The 22064-nt window shown below is 58.5% G+C and overlaps 2 protein-coding genes across 2 annotated transcripts in view; one reads left to right on the top strand and one right to left on the bottom strand.

Moving 5' to 3' along the window:
* Positions 1-10180: 10180 nt before the first annotated feature.
* Prxl2b (peroxiredoxin like 2B) lies at positions 10181-12856 on the top strand. The gene is made up of 7 exons (XM_047565669.1): positions 10181-10346; positions 10511-10715; positions 11047-11098; positions 11586-11649; positions 11732-11807; positions 12087-12205; positions 12695-12856. The coding sequence occupies exons 1-7, from the start codon at positions 10284-10286 to the stop codon at positions 12719-12721; spliced, it is 606 nt and encodes a 201-aa protein (XP_047421625.1). The 5' UTR covers positions 10181-10283; the 3' UTR covers positions 12722-12856.
* A 1138-nt stretch (positions 12857-13994) lies between these two features.
* Positions 13995-22064, bottom strand: part of Mmel1 (membrane metalloendopeptidase like 1) — a 28371-nt gene continuing 20301 nt past the window's right edge. Inside the window, exons 11-23 of the mRNA XM_047565143.1 lie at positions 19927-20063; positions 19549-19642; positions 18563-18691; positions 18042-18140; positions 17678-17758; positions 17220-17323; positions 16876-16934; positions 16356-16475; positions 15458-15591; positions 15299-15364; positions 14706-14801; positions 14312-14388; positions 13995-14227 (exon numbers count right to left, since the gene is read on the bottom strand). Of these exons, the coding sequence (XP_047421099.1) occupies positions 14128-14227; positions 14312-14388; positions 14706-14801; positions 15299-15364; positions 15458-15591; positions 16356-16475; positions 16876-16934; positions 17220-17323; positions 17678-17758; positions 18042-18140; positions 18563-18691; positions 19549-19642; positions 19927-20063 (1296 nt within the window). The 3' untranslated portion in view covers positions 13995-14127. The remainder of the gene's footprint in view (positions 14228-14311; positions 14389-14705; positions 14802-15298; positions 15365-15457; positions 15592-16355; positions 16476-16875; positions 16935-17219; positions 17324-17677; positions 17759-18041; positions 18141-18562; positions 18692-19548; positions 19643-19926; positions 20064-22064) is intronic.

Below are 22064 nucleotides of genomic sequence, written 5' to 3'. Positions count from 1 at the left end.
ACCCCCACAACGCTGCCTCCTGGGACTGGGACTACTGTTAGCATGGCATTAAACGACTGTTCCATTTCTAGACTGTTTCTGTCCTTCTTCCTCTCTGTCATAACATATGTATTTTGGTAGATGCCTTTGCAGCTGTGTCCATCTTACTTACCATCAAACTTCTCTCCGCTGCACGAGGGTCGCTGCTCCAGTGCCACTGTCCCCGCATGCTGTGACCCCAGCAGGAGAGCGCTCCCCTCTGCACTGGCGCCTCCTCACCTGCTCCTTGACACTCGAGGCTCCGTGTGCTGCTCCCTGGTTCAGGTCCATGGCTGTCATTTTTGTGATGCCGGTGTTTCTGAGGACATTCTTTCCAGCAGGTTCCTGGATTCTGTTGACATTTCCCCATCCTCCCAAGAGAACTTCCCTAAATTCTGACCCCTCAGGATGCTCCAGGCTCATCTTGCTCTTCCCCTGCCCCAGTCCTGGGTCAGTCACGTCTCCCAAGAGCCCTGGTTGCTTTGTAAAGAAGGGCATGTAGGAGCCCAAGGTGTGTGACTCACAGTGACAGGCCAGCCTGCTTGCAGGACGTCAGGGGGACAGACCTAGGAACACTCCTCCTGCACGTGTGCAGCTAAGATACGGTGTGCACACGCAGACTTGTACACGGGCGCACTGAGAGGTGTAAGCACGAGTCCCCGCGGGCGTCTGCACTTCTGCTGGCGCCTCGGCCAGCCCCTTCTGCCTGCGTAGCTCCTGCTGAGAGGCAGCTGGCTCCTTTATCCAGAACACCTCGCAGGGCGGCCCAGAGCACAGGCTTGGAGCTGCTGCCTGCCAGCCAGGCTCAAGGTGAGCCCCACAGGCTTCTTTTCTTTAGCTTAAGTCTGCAGTCCAAGCACAAAGTGGGTACGTGGGCTGTTTTTATTTCTTCTTCCTCTTCTTCCTCTCCTCCTCCCCTTCCTCCTCCTTCTTTTTGCTGTGGCCTTTTTATTCATTTGAAATATTTCCTTCATTATTTGAGTTTGAATTCTGTTTTGCAGAATTTATATCTTATCCTTGTCGATTCTTTCTGTATCTACCTATTTAAAAAAAAAAAAATCTGTGGAACATTACGAAGGACCTAAACGTTAATGTCAGTGGCCCAGGCCATCTGATGAAAGGCAGAGATTGGCAGATTGTGTAAGAATATGTCATCAACAAGAATCCATTCTAAATATCAGCTTTGGGTAGACTAGGGCGGGCATGGAGGGAGACCGCATTACCACCACAGAGACGCCGCAGCCGGGAGTCAACAGGCACGGGGAGGGCCTTTCACTATCGTGGGGGCTCAACCCACCAGAAAACCACGTCCAGCTGTGGGAACCCGGCCTGACCTCAGGCTGCCACCCTGAGTGTCGTGGCCACCCCGGCCTGAGTTCCCTGAATGTTCTCCCAGCAAACCATAAAGAAGCAAGGCCCCGAGAGTGGGACGTGGGGTGTCATGTGCACAGCCATCTGTCCAGAGCTGGGCCTGCCGTCCTACATGTCGTCAGCTTGAGGTAAACCAGGGACATTCAGTTGTGTGACGCCACTCTGTCCTGACTGTGTCATAAGCCCCCGCCTTCGGATCCAAGTCTTGGGACCCACCCTTCTCATGCTGCCAGGGCTACCCTTCTGCCCCTGGGTCTGCAGACCCCGGTTCTGTCTGCCTCTATTTTGTTCCCACGGCACCTGGGGCGGGTTCTCACACACTGGGCCCTGGTTGTTCTGGACTGTCACCTAACAGCAAAGCTTCAAATTCATTGAGCAAGCACCCACACAACTGGAAGGAAGGGCACCTCGCCCACAGGCGCAGAGTGGTCTGGGCCCTGCTCTTGGGGGTTGGCAGAAGGAGCAACCTCAAGGACAGAGAGACTGGCTTTGCCCTGACACCCAGGAGCCACCTGCCCTACAGCAGAAGAACAGGATCTTTCCAGGGTCCCAGGAAGCGCTCGAGCCAGGAGGGGGAAGCTGGGTCTAAGAGCATCCCTGTGAACTGAGGTGTGGGGAACCGTGTGGGGCCATGCTACTCAGCAGCTGGCGCAGCACCTGAGGCTGCCGGAGGGCTCCGGGAGGTCTAGTCTGGACCCCTCGTCTTTCCCAGGGGTGCCCAGAGATGTCCCCTCAAGGACCACACCTGCCTGGGTTGTGTGAGGGTCCACGAGATCAGCACTGTGGCAGGATACCTGTCCAAAGCAGGTGGTTTTATTCTGCTGTTTGGACTTCAGGTGGCTTCCTCACCTGGGGACACTGCCCTCCCAGGCCAGCAGGTCCTAAATGCAAATAGCCACCCTGCCTGCACTGTGCCCTTTGACCGTGTGCAAACCAACCAGCCCAGAGCCCGCCTGCATCTCTCCTGTGGGACCTCACTCCAGACCCATGGCTCCCAGCCCCACCACCCAGGGCCTGCCTTGGGCAACGAGGGACAGCCCCTGCCCCGCAGAGCCTCCTGAAGTGACTCGCCCTGTCCGTCCTCAGCCTGCTTACCACGCCGCGCCTGGCCTTTCCACAGAAACCACAACGAAGCCTCTTGCCCAAGCGGGCCCCTCGTGTTCTCTGCCTCCTGACAGACCCCGGTGCTTCCCCACTTGGGCCTGGGTGGCACGGGGCGCTCCCTCTTCCAGGGACCTGAAACCAGCTGGCTTCTCAACGGCGGAGGGCTGTTTTCAGTCTGCCACGCCTGAGCACATTCTGCTGTGGAAAACAGGTCACCAGACAGAAGTGGTGTGTCTGAGCAGGTGGAGGGCCCACTGGAGGGACAGGAGGGGCCTCAGTGCCCAGTTTTGGTGCCCTGAATAGGAGACACTGAGATGGAGACCAGGGGAAGCCAGGTGGGGAAGAGGAAGGTGCCATGCTGCTGAACACCTCAGCTGAGACCCCTTGACCCTCCTCCACCAATCACTGGACAGCAGCTGCCCGGGGCAGGGTCACTGCCTGCTCCAGGTGGCTGAGGGTCAGCCCTGGGTGGGGACGTGCCTGAGCATGGAGTGATCTGGGATCCACCCTTCCAAGTCAGAGGATGCCTGTCCACCAGGACCCCTCTGCAGCAGACCCTCCTATTCCCCCTGGGGACCATGCCAGTCACCTTATCCTCCGTCCACCAGGGCCATGCCCATAGGACATTGGGTGAGGGAAGCATGCAGAGCGGCACAGGCACCAACAGGAACTGGCCAGCCGGGAAAAATTCTGAGAGCTCAGTGTGGGGTCAGAGGAAGGAGTGTGCGGCCCTAGCTCTGCCCTGCTGGGGGCAACCCTGGGGGCTCAGGGTGTGTTCTTAGGGCCAGGAGTTCATCAGGAAAAGATTAGGGGAGAGTGGGGGCATGGCTGGGAGGTGGGACCCCAGGCGTGGAGCTGTGAGTTTGGGGCCCCTCCCCTCCTTGCTGCCATCCCTGAAGCATCTCCCTGACCAGTCCCCGCTCCAGCTGTGGGGAAAGCCGTCCTGTCTCACCTGCAGAACATGCACACATGGGCACGGAGCCCTGGGGCCCTGCCAACGTTTCTGGGCGATGCTGGTGCCATGCAGGCTTCACACAGCAGGTGTCCTTGCTGCTGAGATCCTGAGCTGGGGAGTTCACTGTTCCCCCTAGCAGCAGCCCTGAGCTCCCTGCTCCTGTTCCTTGAGGGTTCTCAGGGCAAACTGGATCCCCAGCAATGGCTGCAATGGTGCAGGCATGCAGGGCTGACCCATGGTGGACTGTCCCTCCTCATGAGAGACACTGCAAGTATGAGATCATGGGAAGGCCACAGCCAAGGGCACTCATGGCAACCACAGGTGATGGCCACACTCCATGCTGCACCAGCAAGGCTCAGCCAGCCTCTGCTGCAGCAGAGAATCCCTCGGAGAAGCCCAGTCCCCGTGTGGGGTGTGACGTGTGCTGGCAACCTTGCTGAGAATCTGCTCCATGAACCTGGCTATTGCTGCTGGGAAGGTTCGCTTCCTAAAGTGGCCAGCCCGCCCTGAGCCTTATCCTGTACTGTCCTTTCCACCAGGACCACCAAAGGACATGGGCGAATATTACTGAACTGCCTGGGCCCTGTCTGGGACGTGGGCCAGGACAGTGGCAACAGCCCTGGAAGGGTCAGCCTGGAAGTTTCTGGAATCAGCCTCTGCTGCCTGCATCTGAGAGAGGAGGTAGAGGGCTTCCATTTGTGCAGGGGAATGGCTGAGATGGAATTCTGTGGGGCCTGGAGGTACAGGCTCTGCCTAAGTGGTGGACAGCACAGAAGGTGAGGCCCCCCACTGACCTGCCTGGGCAGGGATGCGGGCCAGGTTGGGGTAGGAGAGGTCTCCCTGAAAATGGATGGAGCATGTTGTTCTGCGGAGCCTTACATGAGGCCATTAACAGGAAATCCTGAGGCCTCGGGGTTCATCAGTGCCAGTTCCCAGCCCTGCTGAACCCTGTTAAGAACTTCGGCTCTGTTCTGCTCATGGACTCCTTATGTTAAAGGCACTTGGCAAGGAGCAGGGGCCAGGGGCTCGCTTTGGACTTACTGCTGTTTACTGAAGGTGAAGATGAAATTCCCTGGGAAAGATACTCTGCCCTTCACCCTCAAGGGCCAGGAGGATTCTGCTCTTCCCTTCCCACTGCCCCCTTAGTCCAGTGGCTTCTTCCCAGCTTCCGCTCTTAGGATGACCCTGTGTCCCATTCGACTTGCAGTAGATAATAAATGTGAAGGCTTCCCTCTTGTGGAACTCTCATCAGTTAACGTCCTGGGTCCACCCGAGGCCCCAGGAGGACAGAGGTGGAGTTCCATTGCCCCTTATGTCTTTTGTCTGTGTGAAGTTTTGGCTCTGTGTTTCTATGAAAAAGTTGTGTGCAGAGCTGTCAGAATCAGAATGGAGTCGCTTCTGTCAAACACGAATCAAAAATGACTAAAGCTGGGCAACTATAAAGAGCAGATGTCACACAGAGTTACCTAGAGGGTCGTGATGCCGGCCTCTTGCACGACCCTCACAGAGGCCCCGCCCCTCATACCGAGCCCCACCCTTGCGGAGGCCCCGCCCCTCACACGAGCCCCACCCTTGCGGAGGCCCCGCCCCTCACACGAGCCCCACCCTTGCGGAGGCCCCGCCCCTCACACCGAGCCCCACCCTTGCACAGAGTGCCCACCCCTCCCACAGAAGAGTCTTCTGTGGGGCCGTCTTGCCTGGCAACTGCCAGTCCAGTCCCGGGTCAGCATCACCCTTGTTACTAATCCTCGTGGCTGAGGATTATTGTTTCAAAGTATCTTAAGCAACCTTCCACATTTTGTCCCCTTGCCTCCCGAACAGGCCAGAGCTGTCACACGAGGATTCCTGTTGTAATGCTCCACTCTTCCCAGCTACACGTCATTATTCTTTGGAAAATCTTTCTCTGATTTTACTAATTTGTGAGAGTTTGGGCAAAAATGTGCAGTGTGGAGACAAAGAGGCGGAGACGGTGTTTGAGGATCCCAGAGGCACTGACCAGAACAGTGTGCAGCTGGCGTAGCTGGAACTTCCTGAGCTTTCATGGGGACGGATGGGCCAGTGTTCTCACCCAACTAGCAACAGCCTCCTGGTGGAAAATCGAGCCTCAGCTCAGGGCTCTGGCCATCACCCACGGAGGAGCATCTTGCCCAGCAGGACAGCAGGCAGGCCCTGCCCTCGTCCTGCTGCAGGGGTCACCCTGGCACAGCGCCTTGTCTTCGGCAGGACCTGGCCTTTGGCCCCTGCTTGTGACAGGCTGATGACAACCCAGATGTACGTGGGCTTTATTTTTTAGAGTAGACTTGGTTCACAGTAAAACTGAGCAGAAGGTACGGAGAGTCCCCAGATGCTTGCGGGACATTTACTTTTTAACCTTCTCTTCCCAGAGGTGAAGAAGCCACAGTGCCTGGAAAAATCCAGCAGGGCCCTCAGGGGGACATCGTGGACCTCCACACGGAGGAGGCATCCTGCAGGTGGAGGGCAGGCTCCGCAGGGGCTAGGTGATCTTCATGTGGGCAAGTGCGTGGGCATGGACTCAGTGTTTGAATATTCATTTGGCACAGTCTGAGTGACCCACCTGTCCCTGACCCCATCCTGCTTTCAGGGATCCTGACCCAAGAGGGTCAGTGCTGGAGCGGTGTTGGGAGGCAGCTACAGGTAGGGCGAGTGCCAAAGCTGCTCTGGAAGGAATGGGGCACAGCTGGGTTGGGGCTGGCAGTCTCCCCCGAAAGCAATGGGGTCAGCATGGCTAGGGGTGAAACCCAGGGCCTGTACCATACGCATGCCAAGCAAGTGCTCTACCACTGAGCTACCAGCACCCCCAGTTCACGTTTGGTGTGTGTCCTGCAAGACTTGGGGAAAGTTAGCTGCCTTTACCAGGGTCTCTGGAGTCAATGCTGAGACCTGCTTCTCCTGGGGGACTTCTCGGGCCTTGCTGGGGGGGACAGGCAGGATGGCATGCACAAGGTCCACTCGGGACAGAGTTGGAGATCTCAGCATCTTCCAGCCCATAGTGGAACTGGGGTCCCTGCTGTCCAGAGTGCAGAGAGCATGCTCAGAGAGGCTGAGGATACAGTGTGTGGTCAGCAAAGGTGGTCACCAGGGTCTAAGACTCAGACAAGGTGCAGGTGGCCCATCCAATGAGACCCAGCAGGAGGTGCCAGAGCCAGGCCCTGTCTTGGGTCCAGAGACCCTCCCGCCCCATCAGTGACCCATCTTCAGGCACTTATGTGCCTCTGTGTCCTGCAGACCTTCCCCAGTGTCTGCAGAACAGGGCCAGAGTAGAGAGGCTGACGTTTGGAGAGGCAGGAAGGCAAGTACGATAATCAAAGAAAAGGAAGCAAAACCACAGATGTCGGGCTCAGTAACATACATGGTAAGACAACTCCCCATGTTCACAGAAGAGAGGCAGCATGAAAAGGGTCTGCAGATGAAGACTTCCTGTTGAACTGGGACCTAATGTATTATTTGTTTATTTATTGCTTCCCAGAATAAGGAATAAGAAGAGGAAGAGAAGGAGACAGCATCATTGCAGGATAACGGTAGACATGTCCCAAAGGGTGCAAGACACTACCATAGCATGCTGACCACCATGCTGTAACTGTACTCAATAACCACTGTGCGTCCCTCTCCCCAGTGTGATGGGGTTAGAGGGGGCCTGTGGGAGGTGCTGAGACCAGAGCAGTGGAGCTCTCAGGAATGAGTGTGGCCATCGCCTGTACTTAAGAGCCCCCGAGAGACTTCTGTACCCCTTTCCACCATGTGGGGTGCCATCTGTGAGCCAGGACACAGGCTCTCACCAGACACCAAATGTGCTGGCAACTTGACCTTGAATTTCACAGCCTCCAGAACTGTAGAGGAAAACATCTGTTGCTTATAAGCCACCCTAGCTATGCTTAGGTGTTAGCAGCAGGAATGGACTGAGGGCCAGCTACCTGAGAGCACTCTTGTCTAACATTTGACAGCAGGTAGACTGTGCCGCAATCCCGGTGAGATTACCCAGGAGACTCCTTGGCCTCTCGTCCTGAAGGGTCACTGCTTTGAGGGCCAGTTCTCCCACGGACTCCTGGCATCTCCACACTGCTGAGTGGGTCAGTAATGGAAAGCCCTCAGCACCGTCCACCCAGCAGCTGCTCAGCGTTGAGTTTGCCCTGAAAACCCTTGAGGGACAAAGCAGCAAGCTCACTGCTGCTCCAGGAACACTGGACAGGGCCCAGCTCAGGGCCTCCCAGCAGCAAGGATGCCCACTGTGTGTGCAGCCCCACCGGGCCCACCTGCTTCCTCCCCTGGAATGTGGGGCGACACACGATGGTGCATGTGATCTGTGGTGCCATGAGGAATCGAGACCTTTGTCTCTGACCCAGGAGTCTCCGGTCTTCTGCCAGCATCTGTTCCACAGTAGGCCAGCTTATTCTCAGACCTGACGGTACCCTGTGGAGGATGCCACTTTCCTGCACCCCGACACCCTCAGGCACACAAGCAGCTCTGGTCAGCAGCCCACGAGCAGAAGTGACATGCTGCCGATCTGCACAGCTGTAAGAGCCTCAGCATGACCTCTCTCCTGCCGCACCGGCAAGTTCTAGATGGCCACAGCTTCCTCAGCCCAGGTCCCAGAACGAGGGCAGCACAAGAGCGCAGCCAGGCTGCTGCTGACAGGACACACAAGCAGGGCATCGAGCTGGCTGCTGTGCTCGGCTGAGGCTTGGGGCTCATGGGTACCTGCAGCAAAGCCAGCAAAGCTGACCAGCACGCTGTGGTTGGATGGAGTTTGTGACCAGACAGACGGAGCTGCCCTATGAGGATGTCTGTGTCAATCTCAAATAAAAGGCAAATGCATCTGCATGTTTACCTCTAGTTGTGTGCACATGCGTACTGGAGTTAAGAACACGGCCCTCCAGCACACACTGGTCTGGCAATAACAGCAGGTGCCAGGGGACTGTTCTAACCCCCTTTCTGTTTCTTAAAAGCAGAAAATGAGATTGGGGCTATAGCTCAGTGATGGAGTACTTGCTTTGCATTCGTGAGGCCCTGAATTCAATCCCCACCAGCACTCACACATAAAGGGGGAAAAAAAAAACAGATGGGGAATTTACTATGTAAATTCCACCCCACTGGAAGTAAAAGCAACATCCTTCTCTTTCATGAGAAGCTGCAGCCCATGCAAACATTTTGCACAGGCTTTGTTAAAACAACTGCTGCCCGAGCTGTAGTCCCAGCTCAGGAGGCTGAGGCAGGAGGATCACAAGTTCATGGCCAGTCTCATTCAGCAATTTAGCGAGGCCCTAAGTAACTTAGCCAGACCCTGTCTCAAAAACAAACGCAAAAACGTCTGACCTTCTCCCTACCCTCAGTTTAGTTAACCTCTTCCCAGCTTCCTATTCTTTGTCCAGTGAAGTGAAGAGCAATGGCCTATAACTGCTTTTTTGTGTTCTTCACTCTGGTACCACCACAAAACTTGCAAGTGAATCTGAATGCTTTCCTTCTGTTGATCCATATTAGGTCAGTTTACTCTGTGGGTCCACTCAAGACCCCGGAGCATGGAGGTGGAGGTCTGCTGCCCCGCGTGTCTCAAGACAGCTGTGTCTCAGGCACAGACTCGACCTGCGCCTCTTCCACCAGGGAGCCTGCGAACCTCTTCCCGCTGTGCCTGGTCTGTGGGCTTCTGTTCCCTCCTTTACTGCGGGGGATGCACACATAGTTAGAGCAGAGGAGACGGCCCCTGATCTCTCACTTTCTTCTTTAAAGAGGGAGCCTCCGAAGCTGGCTGCTGCCTTCCCAGCTCCCAAGCGGGTGGCAGCCCTGCTGCAGGCCCCTCGCGGCGGCTCCTCCCCTGGGGACTCGCGGCTGTCAATCTCTCCCGTCTTCCCCTTTCTCGTCCCGCCCCGTCTCCTAGGAAATGCAACCCCTTTCTTTTAACATAGTAATAGGGATCCTGTTTTCCTGCCGGAATCTTCAGCCCTCCGAACCGGCATCCTTCCAGGCCCTTACAGTCCTCAGCTTCACACTCCCTCTGGAGTCCAGCGGACAGTGCGGTGACCCCTTTCCTTCTCCAGCCCCGCCTGGGTCCCTGGCGGTGTTTGTGGGGCCCGTCTGCGCGGGCTGGCCGGGGCAGGGGGCACTGGGACTCCAGCTGCCAGAGACGTCACAGAATTGGTGAAGGAAAGCAAGGCACCTAGTAAACACTGCTTTTCTGTGCGCTCCTGTTTCTCTCCTTTGGGTCCATTTTATCCCAAAATTTGAGGGTTAAAAGCTGATATGTACCCGGCCTGAAATGACAGTCTTTTGATCAAACACAATGCAAACTTGTCTGCGATGACGTTGCATTCGCAGGGATTTTCAAGCCGAAATCAGACCGTGTGGAAAGTCTAGGCCCTCGGACGCCTCCCGCCGGGGAGCGGAGCCCAGGTTTGCAGCCCTCACTCCTGCGCTGATGACGCTCTCGATCTCCCCGCCCTCCGCCCCTTCGTCCCGCCCTAAACCCCTTCGTCCGGTCCTTCGCCCCTTCGCCCGCCCTTCGCCCCAACAACCCGTCGCCCCACCCCATCCGGGTCCCCACCGGGCCCCGCGGCTGCTCTCTGCGCAGGCGCATAGTGAGTGGAAGACTAACAAGCCCCGCCTAGTCGCCATTGGCCAGCGGGCTCATGCATATGTAAACGAAGGGATCCAGTTCAGTCCAGCCTTCGGGGGTGGGACCCGAAGCCAGGGGCGGTGCTAGGGGCGGCCCGGGCGGAGCCAGGACGAGGGGCCGGGGCGGGACACCGCGCACTACCCGAGGCGCAGCCGCAGTGGGAGAGGATCCCGGCGCCAGGACCTGGAGCTCCGGAGAGCCACGGTTGCCATGAGCCCAGTGGACCTTTCCCGCGTGGGCGCTTGCGTCCTGAAACATGCAGTGACCGGGGAGGTGAGGCCCGCAGAGTTCAGGGCGGTGGACGCACCCCGGTTCCTGCCGCAGCGCCCTGGCAGCTCACCTGGCTGCGGTGGAGATATTTTGGGGGCGCTGACCGGGCGTGGCAGGGCGCGGGGGCGGGCGTCGGGCCGGCGCGCCTTGACCTTGCTGCCCCGCAGACGGTGGAGTTGCGGAGCCTGTGGCAGGAGCAGGCGTGTGTGGTGGCCGGGCTGCGGCGCTTTGGCTGCATGGTGTGCCGCTGGATCGCCCGGGACCTCAGCAATCTCCAGGGTGTCTTGGACCAGCACGGCGTGCGCCTGCTGGGCGTCGGGCCCGAGACCCTGGGCCTACAGGAGTTCCTGGACGGTGGTTACTTTTCCGGAGGTGCGACCCTTCTCCGACTCAGGGCCTCCGCTGTCGCTCTGCCCAGCCCTGACCTGGAGGTGCCCTGGTGTCAGAGTCCTATCTCCCGCTGCCTCCCGGTCCCCAGATTGTGCCTTTGTAGTTCTGGCCTTCTGGTTCCACCGGTCACCTCTGGGTTTCAGTCCTTCTTCTCAACAGTGGGGACACTCAGCCTTACCTTGGCCCTCCTGACCCAGGGTGGGTGAACTGGGCATGGTAATTGGTCAGGAGACAGAGGACAGGATGCAGGAGGGTGAGCATGGGTGGGGCCAGGATGGGATCTGGGACACCCACCTGCGCCTTCCCCTTCCAGAACTTTACCTGGATGAGAGCAAGCAGTTTTACAAGGAGCTGGGCTTCAAGCAGTAAGTGTGTCGGAGTAAAGGGACCCAGGTGTCCATTGCTCCCTTATTCCTCTGGATGCTACCCTCTGCTTAGCAGGCCGGCTGTGTTGGCACCGGCGGCTCCAGCCAGCTTGTCATTTTCTTTCTTTGGTGTTACTTGTACTCTAACAGGTTTCTCACCTAAGCCTGCCTTTAGCAGACTATAGTATCCAGACCACCAGAGGGGCTTTTGGAGCCCAGTGCCTTCATCAAGGGCCATCCCAGCCTTCTGGTGCCACAGGCTGCCTGCTTGCCCTGATTGGCAGGGCCAGCTGAGCAGCTCTTTGGGCATGCTCAGCCCGGGGCCGGGTCCCCACACTCCACACCCTTGGTGGGACTCAAGGCTACCCATCCTCAGGCTGGTGCCCCGTGGCACTGGTAGCTGTTCCTGGCAGGGCTGGTTGCTGATCTGATTGCTTGGTGCTTGGGCTCCACCAGAGTCTGGACCAGCAGCTTGGTGTGTTTGCAGGTACAACAGCTTGAGCATCCTTCCAGCTGCCCTGGGGAAGCCTGTGCGTGACGTTGCTGCCAAGGTAATTGTGGTGACCAAGGTCAGAAGTAGGGGTGGCAGTTCCTCCCTCTAGGACTAACTCAGCCCTGTTCTTTTCCTTCTAGGCCAAGTCTCTTGGCATCCAGGGGAACCTGTCTGGAGACCTGCTGCAGAGTGGAGGGCTGCTGGTCGTCAACAAAGGTGGACCAGGGAGGGGCTCCAGGGCCATGTTCTTAGTGGGAGGCCTGGGGCACTTGGCGGCTGCTCATTTAGGGCTTGTCCATCTCCCCCAACTGCTCCTCTGTGGTGTGTCCTGGCCCTTAGTGTTGGCTTGGCAGGGTGGGCTGTGGGCAGAACAGCTGCCTCAACTGACTGGCTGGGTTGTGTCAGCTGGTTGGCCAGCCGTTCCTTCTTTTGTCACATGAGTGCAAGGTGCAGGTGGCCTCCCCGTGTACCCTGACCTTCTGCCTGCTTCTACAGGTGGTGACAAAGTTCTGTTGCATTTTGTCCAAAAGTCCCCGGGTGATTATGTGCCCCAGGAGAGCATCCTGCAGGCTCTGGGCATCTCGGCAGAGGTCTGCACCAGTGAACCACCTCAGGTGAGCTGAGGCCTGGGGACGCGTGCCCATTCCATTCCCTCGGGCCAGCACTGGCACGGCCAGGTGCTAAGCTGCACCCTCTTGGGAGTTGTGTCTTTTTCTGCTCATGGCATCCTAGGATGTATGTCATTGTGACCCCACTTGCAGAAGGGATTAGGCCGTAAGGGACTAAGGGGCAGTATGACCAGATGGACAGGCATATCTGGACCCCACCTTTGTGGGTGGTAGCTTCAGGGCAGAGAAGGAGCTGTTTTTGGAGCGTCAGAGACTGAAGAGGGATTGCATTTTTCCAAGGCTTCTCCTCTGTTGGTCCTAGTGTGGTCCTAGTGGCCAGTTTCCTATGCCCCAGAAGGAGGGGAGTGACTGCTGTTCAGGTGGGTGGCCTCCAGCCTTAGTATTGCCCCTTTCTGTATTTGGGTGGGTGGGCCCCACTGTTCTTGGCACCCAGAGAATGTGGCTGACCTGACAGGGCCCCTGCTGTCCTTGCAGTGTGACGAGGAGGTGTGTAGGAGGTGAAGACTCTGACCTCTGATCTGGAGGCGTCTGCTGCCCTAGGTGTGCTGAGAATCACACTGGAAGATTCATCGTGGAGTTGTTGGGCTAGGGTGCTGGACTGCTCTGGTCCTCAGGCAACAAAGAGCCATTAAAACTGCAGCCCTGGGTCAGCATGTTTCTCCACTGGCTGTGCACCTGTGTCCTCCGCAGCCCCCACCTGCCCCTGGGCTGGAGGGCAGTCCTCCTGGGTGCCAGGGTATTATCTTCCCATCATGGAAGTTGCTGTCCTTTGGAGGGGACACGCCCCTGCAGTCTGCAGACTTCAGGCCTCAGCAAGGACCCTGAGAACAGTCTTTGCTACCCTGTCATTTTCTCCCAAGGTGGTCTTACACTCTGACCCATGTCTGGCTGAGGATGGGAAGGTAGGCTGAGGGTGGAGAGAGGAGGATTTGGCCAGGCTCTGGCCCCAAGCAGTGCTTGTGTCTGAGGGTCTCTGCAGCTAGTTGGGTTTCAGGGTGGGGATGGTAGTCAGGTGGACAGAGACTCAAGAACTGTGTTGTGCCAGAGACCCTGCTGGGAGCAGCCTGCTGGGCTGCTGGCCTGGGAGCGGCCACCCCTAGATCCTAGGTCTGAAGCACGGCTCCAAACGCCCCTCCCACGTCAGGCCTGCCTTCTCAAGGGCTCCCTTGTCCACAGGGCTTTTGGGGACCACCTCAGCACCTCGCTGCACCCCCTACTTCGAGCCTGGGGACCATAGTCCTGGATGGCCTCATCCCCGACTGGCACACCAGTGGTCATTTACAAAAATGGGGCAGGTTACATGGCCCTTTGCAGTTCGACTCCTCCTCCTCTGGCTTCAAGTTACAAAACTAAAATCCCACATGCACAGCTGAGGCTCCCCAGGTCCCCTGGGCCACCTCCCTGCTGACCTCAGCTCCTTGAGTCACTGGCCCTCGGAGGCGACTGTCTGTTGCAGCCTGGCCACTGCCAGGTCCCCAGCACTAGGATGTCCGAGTCCCCTCTCCCTGTTAGCTTGCTGTGGTGCCCCCACCTGGCCTCCGATTGCCCAGGCCGCTGCCCCCTGCCCACCACTCGGCCCCCTGCACACACAAGGCGGCAGCCTTCTTTCAGGCTTTTACTCAGCTCAGGTCTGAAGCTCATAGAAGTCTGCCAGCAGCGTGCTTTGCAGAGCCAGTGAAGATGGTGGATGGCGTCTACAGGGCTGCACGGGGCTCTGACCCAGGGTGGACGTGGGTGTCAGGTGACCGGTGTCAGGCGGTGGCTGCATTCCAGGCCGGCGCGGAGGTCGGGCAGGCATCGTGGCCGCCTGGCGGGATGCTTACCAGTCCCTGCTAGCTGCACTCTTGTAGCACAGGTGCCTCTGGGCAGCAGGTGGGCGTGGACCGCACAGTGTGACTCAGCCTTGGCTACCAGACTCTGCATCGCTTCTTGGGGTGCATGCGGGTCCCCTGGGTGCAGTGGAAGGTGTCCGCGAAGGCAGCCAGGTTCTGCAGTGAGCCCAGTACCCTGTGGACGAGCAGGTGGACAGAACAGCCTGAGATGGGTGCCTCGGAGGGGTCAGGGACACGGGTGTGGGCAGGGGGCACTTGCCTGTACTTCAGGGGACTGTGGACATCGGTCTTGATAGACTGGATGGCAAACTCAGGTCTGTAGGACCCGCACCACACCTGCGGGTGCACGAAGGGCGTGGCTACAAGGCTGTGGGGCTGGAAGGGTGCCCCTGGTTGTGGCAGGGGCAGGCAGCTGTCCCCACAGCCCAGGCTGCCCCTCCTGGGGTCAGGGAGGGAAGCCAGCAGGTCCCTCTCCTCCCTGCACATCTGCATCTGACTTCCCAGTTCTCTCTCTCCCCCTGCCCAACCTCTTCCTCCAGAAAGCCTGCCAGGCCTATTGGTTTTGGTTCTGTGAACTGACCAGCTCACAGTGTCCCTGAGGCCCTATAGTGGATCCTCCAAAGGTGTGGGTGGGGCCAGGACTGCAGCTCTACCTGGGCATAGTTGACGAAGAAGAGCTGGTCGCAGGTCAGCTTCAGTCCAGGCAGTTGCTGATCCTTGCCGCCCTCCTTCATCCACTTTAGGTAAGCCTGCGGGCCCAAGTGGGTGCTGGGCCTGGCCAGTCCAGCCAGGCCTTCTGAGCCCTCTCATCTCCAGGGCCTGTGGATGGGGGCCCTGCTTCTGCAGCTCAGGGCCCTGTGCCTATCCCAGGGACAAGCACTCAGCACCTTGACTCCTTGGCTGCCTCCGAATGCTTACTCCAGCAGGGGTCCTTAGGGCCCCTGACCAGGTCGCCCACCAGCTGGTGCCCACCCAGAATGAGTACCTGGTACCCAGGGCTCATCCATTCCTGGCTGTAGGCAAGGGATACTGAGGCTGGTGGACACATGGTCTCTAGTCCACCACCTCATTTGGAGACAGAAAGTGACCTCCATGCCAGCTCAGGCTGGTAGAGGCCCATTGACTGCCCATGGCCAGGAGGTGCTCTGGGGCAGTGCAGCCTGCCCAGTCAGGAAGAGTGTCAGGACGGTCTCGACCCATGCTGAAGGCACCTCCGTCCCTGCTCGAGGTCCCTGCTCGGACCCACCTTGTATGCCTGTCGCACCCCGCCGTTGTCTGCGATGTTCTCCCCCAGGGTGCTGTATCCATTCACCTGTGCACAGAAGGCAGGTGGGGTGCAGCCCAGGCCTTGGCGCTGGGGCCGAGTGCGGGCGCAGGGCCGCTGTGGCACGGGTGGCATGCTCACGTTCTGACTGTCTGCCAGGTCCCAGGTGTAGTTGCTGTACTGGTAGATCATGCACTCTGACTGCTTCCGGAAGTGCCAGGCCGAGAAGTTGCTCCACCAGTCCAGCATGTTGCCGTTCTTGTCGAAGTTCCGGCCTGAGCAGGGGCAGTGCAGGGTGGCTGGCCCCGGCCCCAGTCCCGGGCCTGTGCTGTGCCCACCCCACCAGCCAAGCTGGCCCACGCTCCAGCTGCTTGTGCACCGCCTCCAGCTGACCCCAGCACCCAGAGCTCACGTTCTCAGGCCGTCAGCCCTGCCAGGCCCCCGTGTGCTCACAGGGGAGAGTGAGGCGCTCCTCAGCCCCCAGAGAGGGAGGGCTTCCATGTCCTCCCACACCACCCCTGACGAGAGCCTCGTGTGGCTGGGTCCTGGGGTCCCAGGGACACTGGGTATGGATACCTCTCAAGGTGCCCTAACTTCCTAAACCCCAGGAGTGCAGGGGTGTCCTTGGGAGGCCCCATGACTCCACTGTCTTGGATCGCTGTGTGTGGTGACTGGCGCTAAGAACCTGGCAGGGCAGCTGCTCCCTGGGCTGCAGGTAGACCAGGCCTCCAGCCTCAGGTACACTGGGCAGTGTCACTTTCTCTGTTTCACACCCAGGGAGGGGAAGTGACCAGCCGTCAAGGGGAATCAGGACCCTGGAATTCAGCCTAGGGCCCTCCCTCCGCCTGTGGCAGGCTCTGGTGGGCCCCTGCGTGACCTTCAAGACCTAATCTGCCACAGCTCCCTGGGGCCCCAGCACATCTTCCCATGCCCTGGCCTGTGTCCCCTCCCAGAGCTCCATGGAGGCCGCAGGACGCTCATGGAGACAGGTGTATGGCGGGCAGGTGCAGTCTGGCCTGCAGATCAGGGGCCCCTTTACCGTTGTCATCAAAGCCATGTGTGATCTCATGCCCAATCACCATCCCAATGCCCCCAAAGTTCAAGGCCTGCGGCTGCTCCTTGCTGAAGAAGGGTGGCTGGAGGATCCCAGCAGGGAACACTGTCCCCGGGGGACAAAGAACAGACTGTGAGTGGGCACATCTATGTGCCATGCTCAGGTGACACCTCGGGGGGCCCCAAAATCCACTCCCATGGCTGGAAGATGGGGTTAAGCCCCCCCTACCCCCCCACCAAATGCACAGCTGAAGCCACAGACTCAGAGGCTGAGAGGGTGGGGCTAGCTTGAGGACCTGAGTCTGGCCTTTTCCTGGCTGTGCTGTCCTCAGGGACTGTCCCTCTGCATCCCTCCTGACCCCTGCAAGTGTGCAGCCCCGTGGGGGGCGACAGGGAAATGGGAAAGTGCTGCTCCCCTCTGGGAAGGGCCGGGACACTCCCAGGGAAGGGCGGAGGGGGCTGCAGGGCCCTGGAGAACTGGGTGGGCAGCCAGGGGGCAAGCGTACCAATCTGGTTTCGGTTTGGAGAGTAGAACGCATTGACTACGGCGGCCCCGATGATCCAGCTGTGGTGAACACACCAGTCACCTGGGGCCCACATCCGCTGGGACCTTCCCTCTGGGCCCTCCCGGTCCTGGCTGACTAGAATCTGCCCTGTCCCAGTGGCCATGCCAGAGCAGGGTCCTGGTCATCCCAAGATCAGATACTCTGGGGCCTCCCAAAACAGGAGGAGGAGTGGGGGTACTCTGAGACGGGCCCAGGGTCCCTCCCCAGCCTCAGCCTCAGCCAAGCACATGGCCACCCCTGCCCAGCAGGTAGCTCCTGCAGGCCACTCTGGCCAAGCCACTCACAGATTCTGGTCCACCTTTTCCCGAAGCTTCTTGAGGCTCCTGTGGGCGCTGGCCTTAAGGTTCTGCAACCCATTCTCAAAGTATAGGTCCTCCGAGAAGTTCAGCTATGAGAGAGGGGCGGTCACGGCTGGTGCTCAGGCTGGGTCCGTGGAGGGATTGGGGAGGGGTTCAGGGTGGCCAGGGAAGGGCCTCGAGATTTACCAGGTAGCCAGTACATGGCCCCTGCTCTGGGTGCAGATGGTGGAGGGGGACAGGTGGAATCCTGGCCCTGAACTTCTGTGTGACTCAGTCCCTATCTGTAGGCTGAGGAGATGCTACAGCCCCCAGGCGGTGGAGGGTGCCTGGCACAGCATACTCCCCTCTGGGCCCTGGGTCCCTGGTGGTGGTTTGGAGGCAGGGGCTGGGCAGTGGGCACAGATGGGTGGCACTCTCAGGGGCACTGTGGGGCAGGGGCGCACGCTGGAATACTCCTCGTCCAAGTGCTTGTTCTCCTCCAGGATGTAGTCGGGGTAGCCGATCTGCTCCCGGATGCCCATGGCCTGAGGAGCAGAGTGCGGATGTGCCCAGCCCTGCAGGAGGCCACCTGCCAGCTCTGCCCCACCCTGGGGCCGAGGGGCCAAGACCTCCATGAGCCAGGGCCTGGGATTCCTGTTCATCCCACAGGTCCAGACCCTCGCTCCTGCCACAGCCGCCCCACAGCGGGTTCCTGGGGCTGCTGGGGCTTCCCAGACGTGGCTCCCTTTCCTGACTCCTCCCTCGGGGCTGCCCCTGCTGGGTGGCTCCTGACCTCGGGCCACTAGGGCCTCTGCGGGGCTTGCCCACCTTCTCCCGGGCTTTCTTCTTGGACTCCTCGTCCATCCACTTCAGCTCATCCAGGGTCTCCACAAACACAGCCCGCAACTTGTTGATGAGTTCTTTGACCTGGTGGCACAGGGTCCTGGCTCCTGGACTCCTCAGGGGGCTATGTGCAGGGGCTTTGGGGGCTGATCTAAGACACCTCTGGGAGGTGGCCTCAGGCTGCTCCGCTGGGGGCCTCCTGGGTGAGGTGTTGTGGGAATGACCACCCCCATTCTGGGTCCTCATCTTGTGGCCCAAGTCCTTGCAGGTGGGCAGAGGGCCTGCTGACCCTGGGCTCACTGTAAAACGTGTGCCTGGCTTGGGTGGTCTGCGGGCCCAGGGCTGGGGGCCAGAGCACGGGTGGCACGGTTTCCCTCGGCCTCCCTCTGGGGACACTGGGACAAACGTGCGCTCCTCTGAGTGTCACTGAGCAGAGACAGGCCGCCCAGGGGCCTGGCCCAGGTGGTGCGCGGTGTGGCACCCCGGCGGCAGGAGGCGGGGCCCACCATGTTCTTGCTGTCCTTGGAGAAGGCCTTCCTGACGTAGAGGGAGCCCACGGCGCTCTCCATGTTGCTGTTGACGTAGCCCACGCACTCCTGCCAGCGCACCTCCTCCACCGTCGTGCCGTACAGCGCCTGGGAGGGCGGCCGCCGCTCACTGCACCCTCAGCATCTGCAGCCCAGGTCTTGCGCGGGGCGGGGCCCTGGGTTTGTGAGGCCCGCAGACCCACCCTGCTCTGGGCCTCGGGGTGCCCACAGGCCAGAGAGGGACGTGGAACGTCTCTTCCGAGTGCTGGCCATGGGTGTGGGAGCTGGCCAGTTGCGGGGGGCTCCCACCCAGGCTAGGATGGGCCACTACCCTGGGAGAGGCGGTCTTCTGGGCCCCTGTTCTCCTGCCGCCCTGGTTATTTGCTTCCAAGATGCAGGGCTGGTATTGACCCTACAGCTAGCTCGGGGGACCGTCCACCCTGGCCACCAGCCCCAGCGCCCTCATGACTGAAGTGGTGACGAGACTGTAGGCCAGTCGTCCCCAGGGATGGAAGGGGATGGACGTGTCCTGGCCAGGGAGTGCTTAGCCCAGTGCCCGGTTGCACCTCCTGGTTGCAGAATTTCCTGCCCTTCGGGAATCTGGTGTGTCCCCTTTCCTGGGTCTGGCCTCCTGGTCTGCCTGTTCCTGCCTCTGGGCTTCTGCCCTGGCTCTCTGCTCCCTGCAACTCTCCCCTGGTCTCTTCACTGCCATTAAGGTCAAAGTCACCTCCTGTGGCCGCTCGCTCTGCCCTCCTCCCCTCGCCTCAATCATACTTGGTTTTGACAGCAGAGTTCTGCTTAGCCAATGACTGGCTGTTGACCGCCCCAGCGGGCAGGTGCTGTGTCTGCCCAGTTCATGCTCTGCCCTCTGGTCTCTGTGTGTGGCCGGGCTTATGCTCAGCCTCATAATGAACGAGCGGGACCTGGCCTGGGCCGCCTGGAGCCCCGCGGCAGGGTGTGCTCACCTTGCGGTAGTTCCCGCGCGCGTCCTTGAATCGCTGGCTCAGGGTGCTGATGCGATCCAGCACCAGGCGCCAGACCAGGTAGTTCTGCATGGTCCTGAGGCAGGAAGCAGGGCAGGGGCAGCACAAGTGAGCAGCTGTGCTGCGGGTGGGATGAGGCCTCGCCAGCAGGTCCTGCCCACAGAGCCCCGGGTGCAGGGCAGCCCAGGTGTTGGTCTGTCTGCCCCTGGTCTCTAGCATGAGGCACCACTGGTCACTAACTCTAACCTCCCCTGCCCATCACGAGGGCACATACTTGATGCACCCTCTCCAGAGAGCAGGGCTGTGTGGGGGTGCAGTGGCTCGGACCCCGAGGCCCCCCGGGCCTTCTTTGGGCCTCACCTGGGAGGGTAGATGTGGATGATCTCTTCGAGATTCTTCAGGTAGGGGATGCCGTAGACCACCACCTCCTCATTGGGCAGCAGCGTGATCTTGACTGAGGACAGCACAGACTGTATGAACAGAGTCCAGTTGAATCCCTGGAGGCGGGGGCGGGGAGAGAGACAGACAGCTCCTGGGCACCCAGGAGACCCAGCCCCACCAAGGAGTGCCCGGAGGAGGAGGGCAGGGCAGGCACTGGGAATCGGGAGCCAGCGGGTGGCTGTCCAAGAGCCGAGGGACCCAGAACAGGCCAGAGTACATGAACCACGTAAGTTACATGCAATTAATAAAATCCCTGTGAGAAATAACAGCGAAAACAACAAGCAGAAACTAAAAGTGGTCTCACAGGTTAAGTAAACTGAATCTTTCATTTGAAATAGTCCCCCAGACAAATTTCCAGTCCCATCTGTCTTTTCCAGTGCATTCCATCTGACATTTAGGAAAAACATGCTGTCATTCTTACTCAGACTTTCCAGGGAGGAGGAAAAAAAAAAAAAAAAAACTTTTCAACTCGATTAATAGGGCCAAAAATAACCTTAGTATTAAGGTAGCAAGGTAAGGGCATAATAACAAAACAACAACCAGTGTTGTTTATCATAGAATATACTGAAATTCTAAGCAAAATATCAGCAGACAGAATGCAGCTCATCCCAGTAGTAAAAGGTGTACCTATGTCACAGGCCAGCTGTTCGAGGACTACAAGGTTGGTGTCACATTTCAAAATCAAATCAGTATAATTCACTATGGTAACTGCATAAAGGAAGAGACTCACATAATAACTCTGATAGATGCAGAAAGGGCATTTGGTAAAATTTCCATCATTCTTTGTAAAACTCTTGGGACATCTACCAACAGCTCCAGCTACAACGGGAAAAACTCCATGGCGGGCCGTGTCCCCACCACGACTTGAGCCCGGCAGAGAATGGCCTTACTTGTCCAGCCAGGGCCAAGTGGCACTGACGAGAATTGACAGGGGACACTTCACACACGGTGTTTCCACAAATGGTGGGATTTCATGGGTATAAAGTCTGAGAATCCCCAGGAGCATTATTGGGACTAATAAGTGAACTGAGTCAAACTGCTGCTGGTGTTTAACGAGCTAGCAGCAACCAGGAGGCGACTCACAGAGAGCCCCTTGCCATGACACACGAAGCAACACCTGGAGTAACCCTGACAGCAGCTGCGTACGACCTTGAAATCAAACACCACAGAACCCGTTCAGAGAGACGAGTCACCAATAAATGGAAGCCTCTGTCAGGCTCATGAATTGGAAGATGGCATGGCGAGCTGTTGGTCTGCCTCAAGTTGGTGTGGAGATCCAAAGCAGTTCCTAGCAGAATCCCAGCAGGGATTTTGTGCTGATTTAAGGTTTCATATGAAAATGCAAAGGATCCAGAACAATATTGTACTGGGGATCGAACCCCCAGCCCTTTAAATTTCTTATTTTGAGACAGGGTCTTGCTAAGTTGCTGAGGCTGACCTTGAACTTGGATCCTCCTGCCTCAGCCTCCAGAGGTGCTGGCATTATAGGCATGTGCCACCATTCCTGGACAATACAGAGTCTTGAAGACCAAGTTGCCAAGAACCCACTCCTCAGTGGCTGGCATATGGACAGAGATCAGTGGAACAGAAGAATGTCCAGAAACAGACCCTGGATTTACACCAAAGATGCGCTCACAGTGGTTAAGGGGGCATCTTATCAGCGAAATGTCAGGCCACGGGAGATCCCTAAGGAAGAAACCAAACAACCCCTCTGTCTCCCTGTGGCTGCCAATCAATTCAGGGTTGTTTGCAGGTCTGGACGCCTGGATGCCCTGGAGGTCAGGCAGACTTTCTGAACAGAACACTAGAATATTGGCCACAGAGAGAGATTGCTATGCCTTTGATAAGTTGATAAACTGGGCCATTTCAAACCCTCCTCAGAAGAAGGGGCCTGCTGTGGCGTGGGGAAGCAAGCTGCCTCGTGGAGGACACTGACCACCCAGGGGTGGCATCCGAGCAGCAAAAAGCTCCAAGAAGCAGCAAGAGAAAAGTGGGCAGCTGGCAGGATGGTGGGCAAGGGACTCGAGCAGATGCTTCTCAGAAGAGGCAGCCTCGGC

This window comes from Sciurus carolinensis, chromosome 1, assembly GCF_902686445.1.
Source record: "Sciurus carolinensis chromosome 1, mSciCar1.2, whole genome shotgun sequence".
Lineage (NCBI taxonomy): Eukaryota > Metazoa > Chordata > Mammalia > Rodentia > Sciuridae > Sciurus > Sciurus carolinensis.
This window is presented reverse-complemented; position numbering and strand designations above follow the sequence as displayed.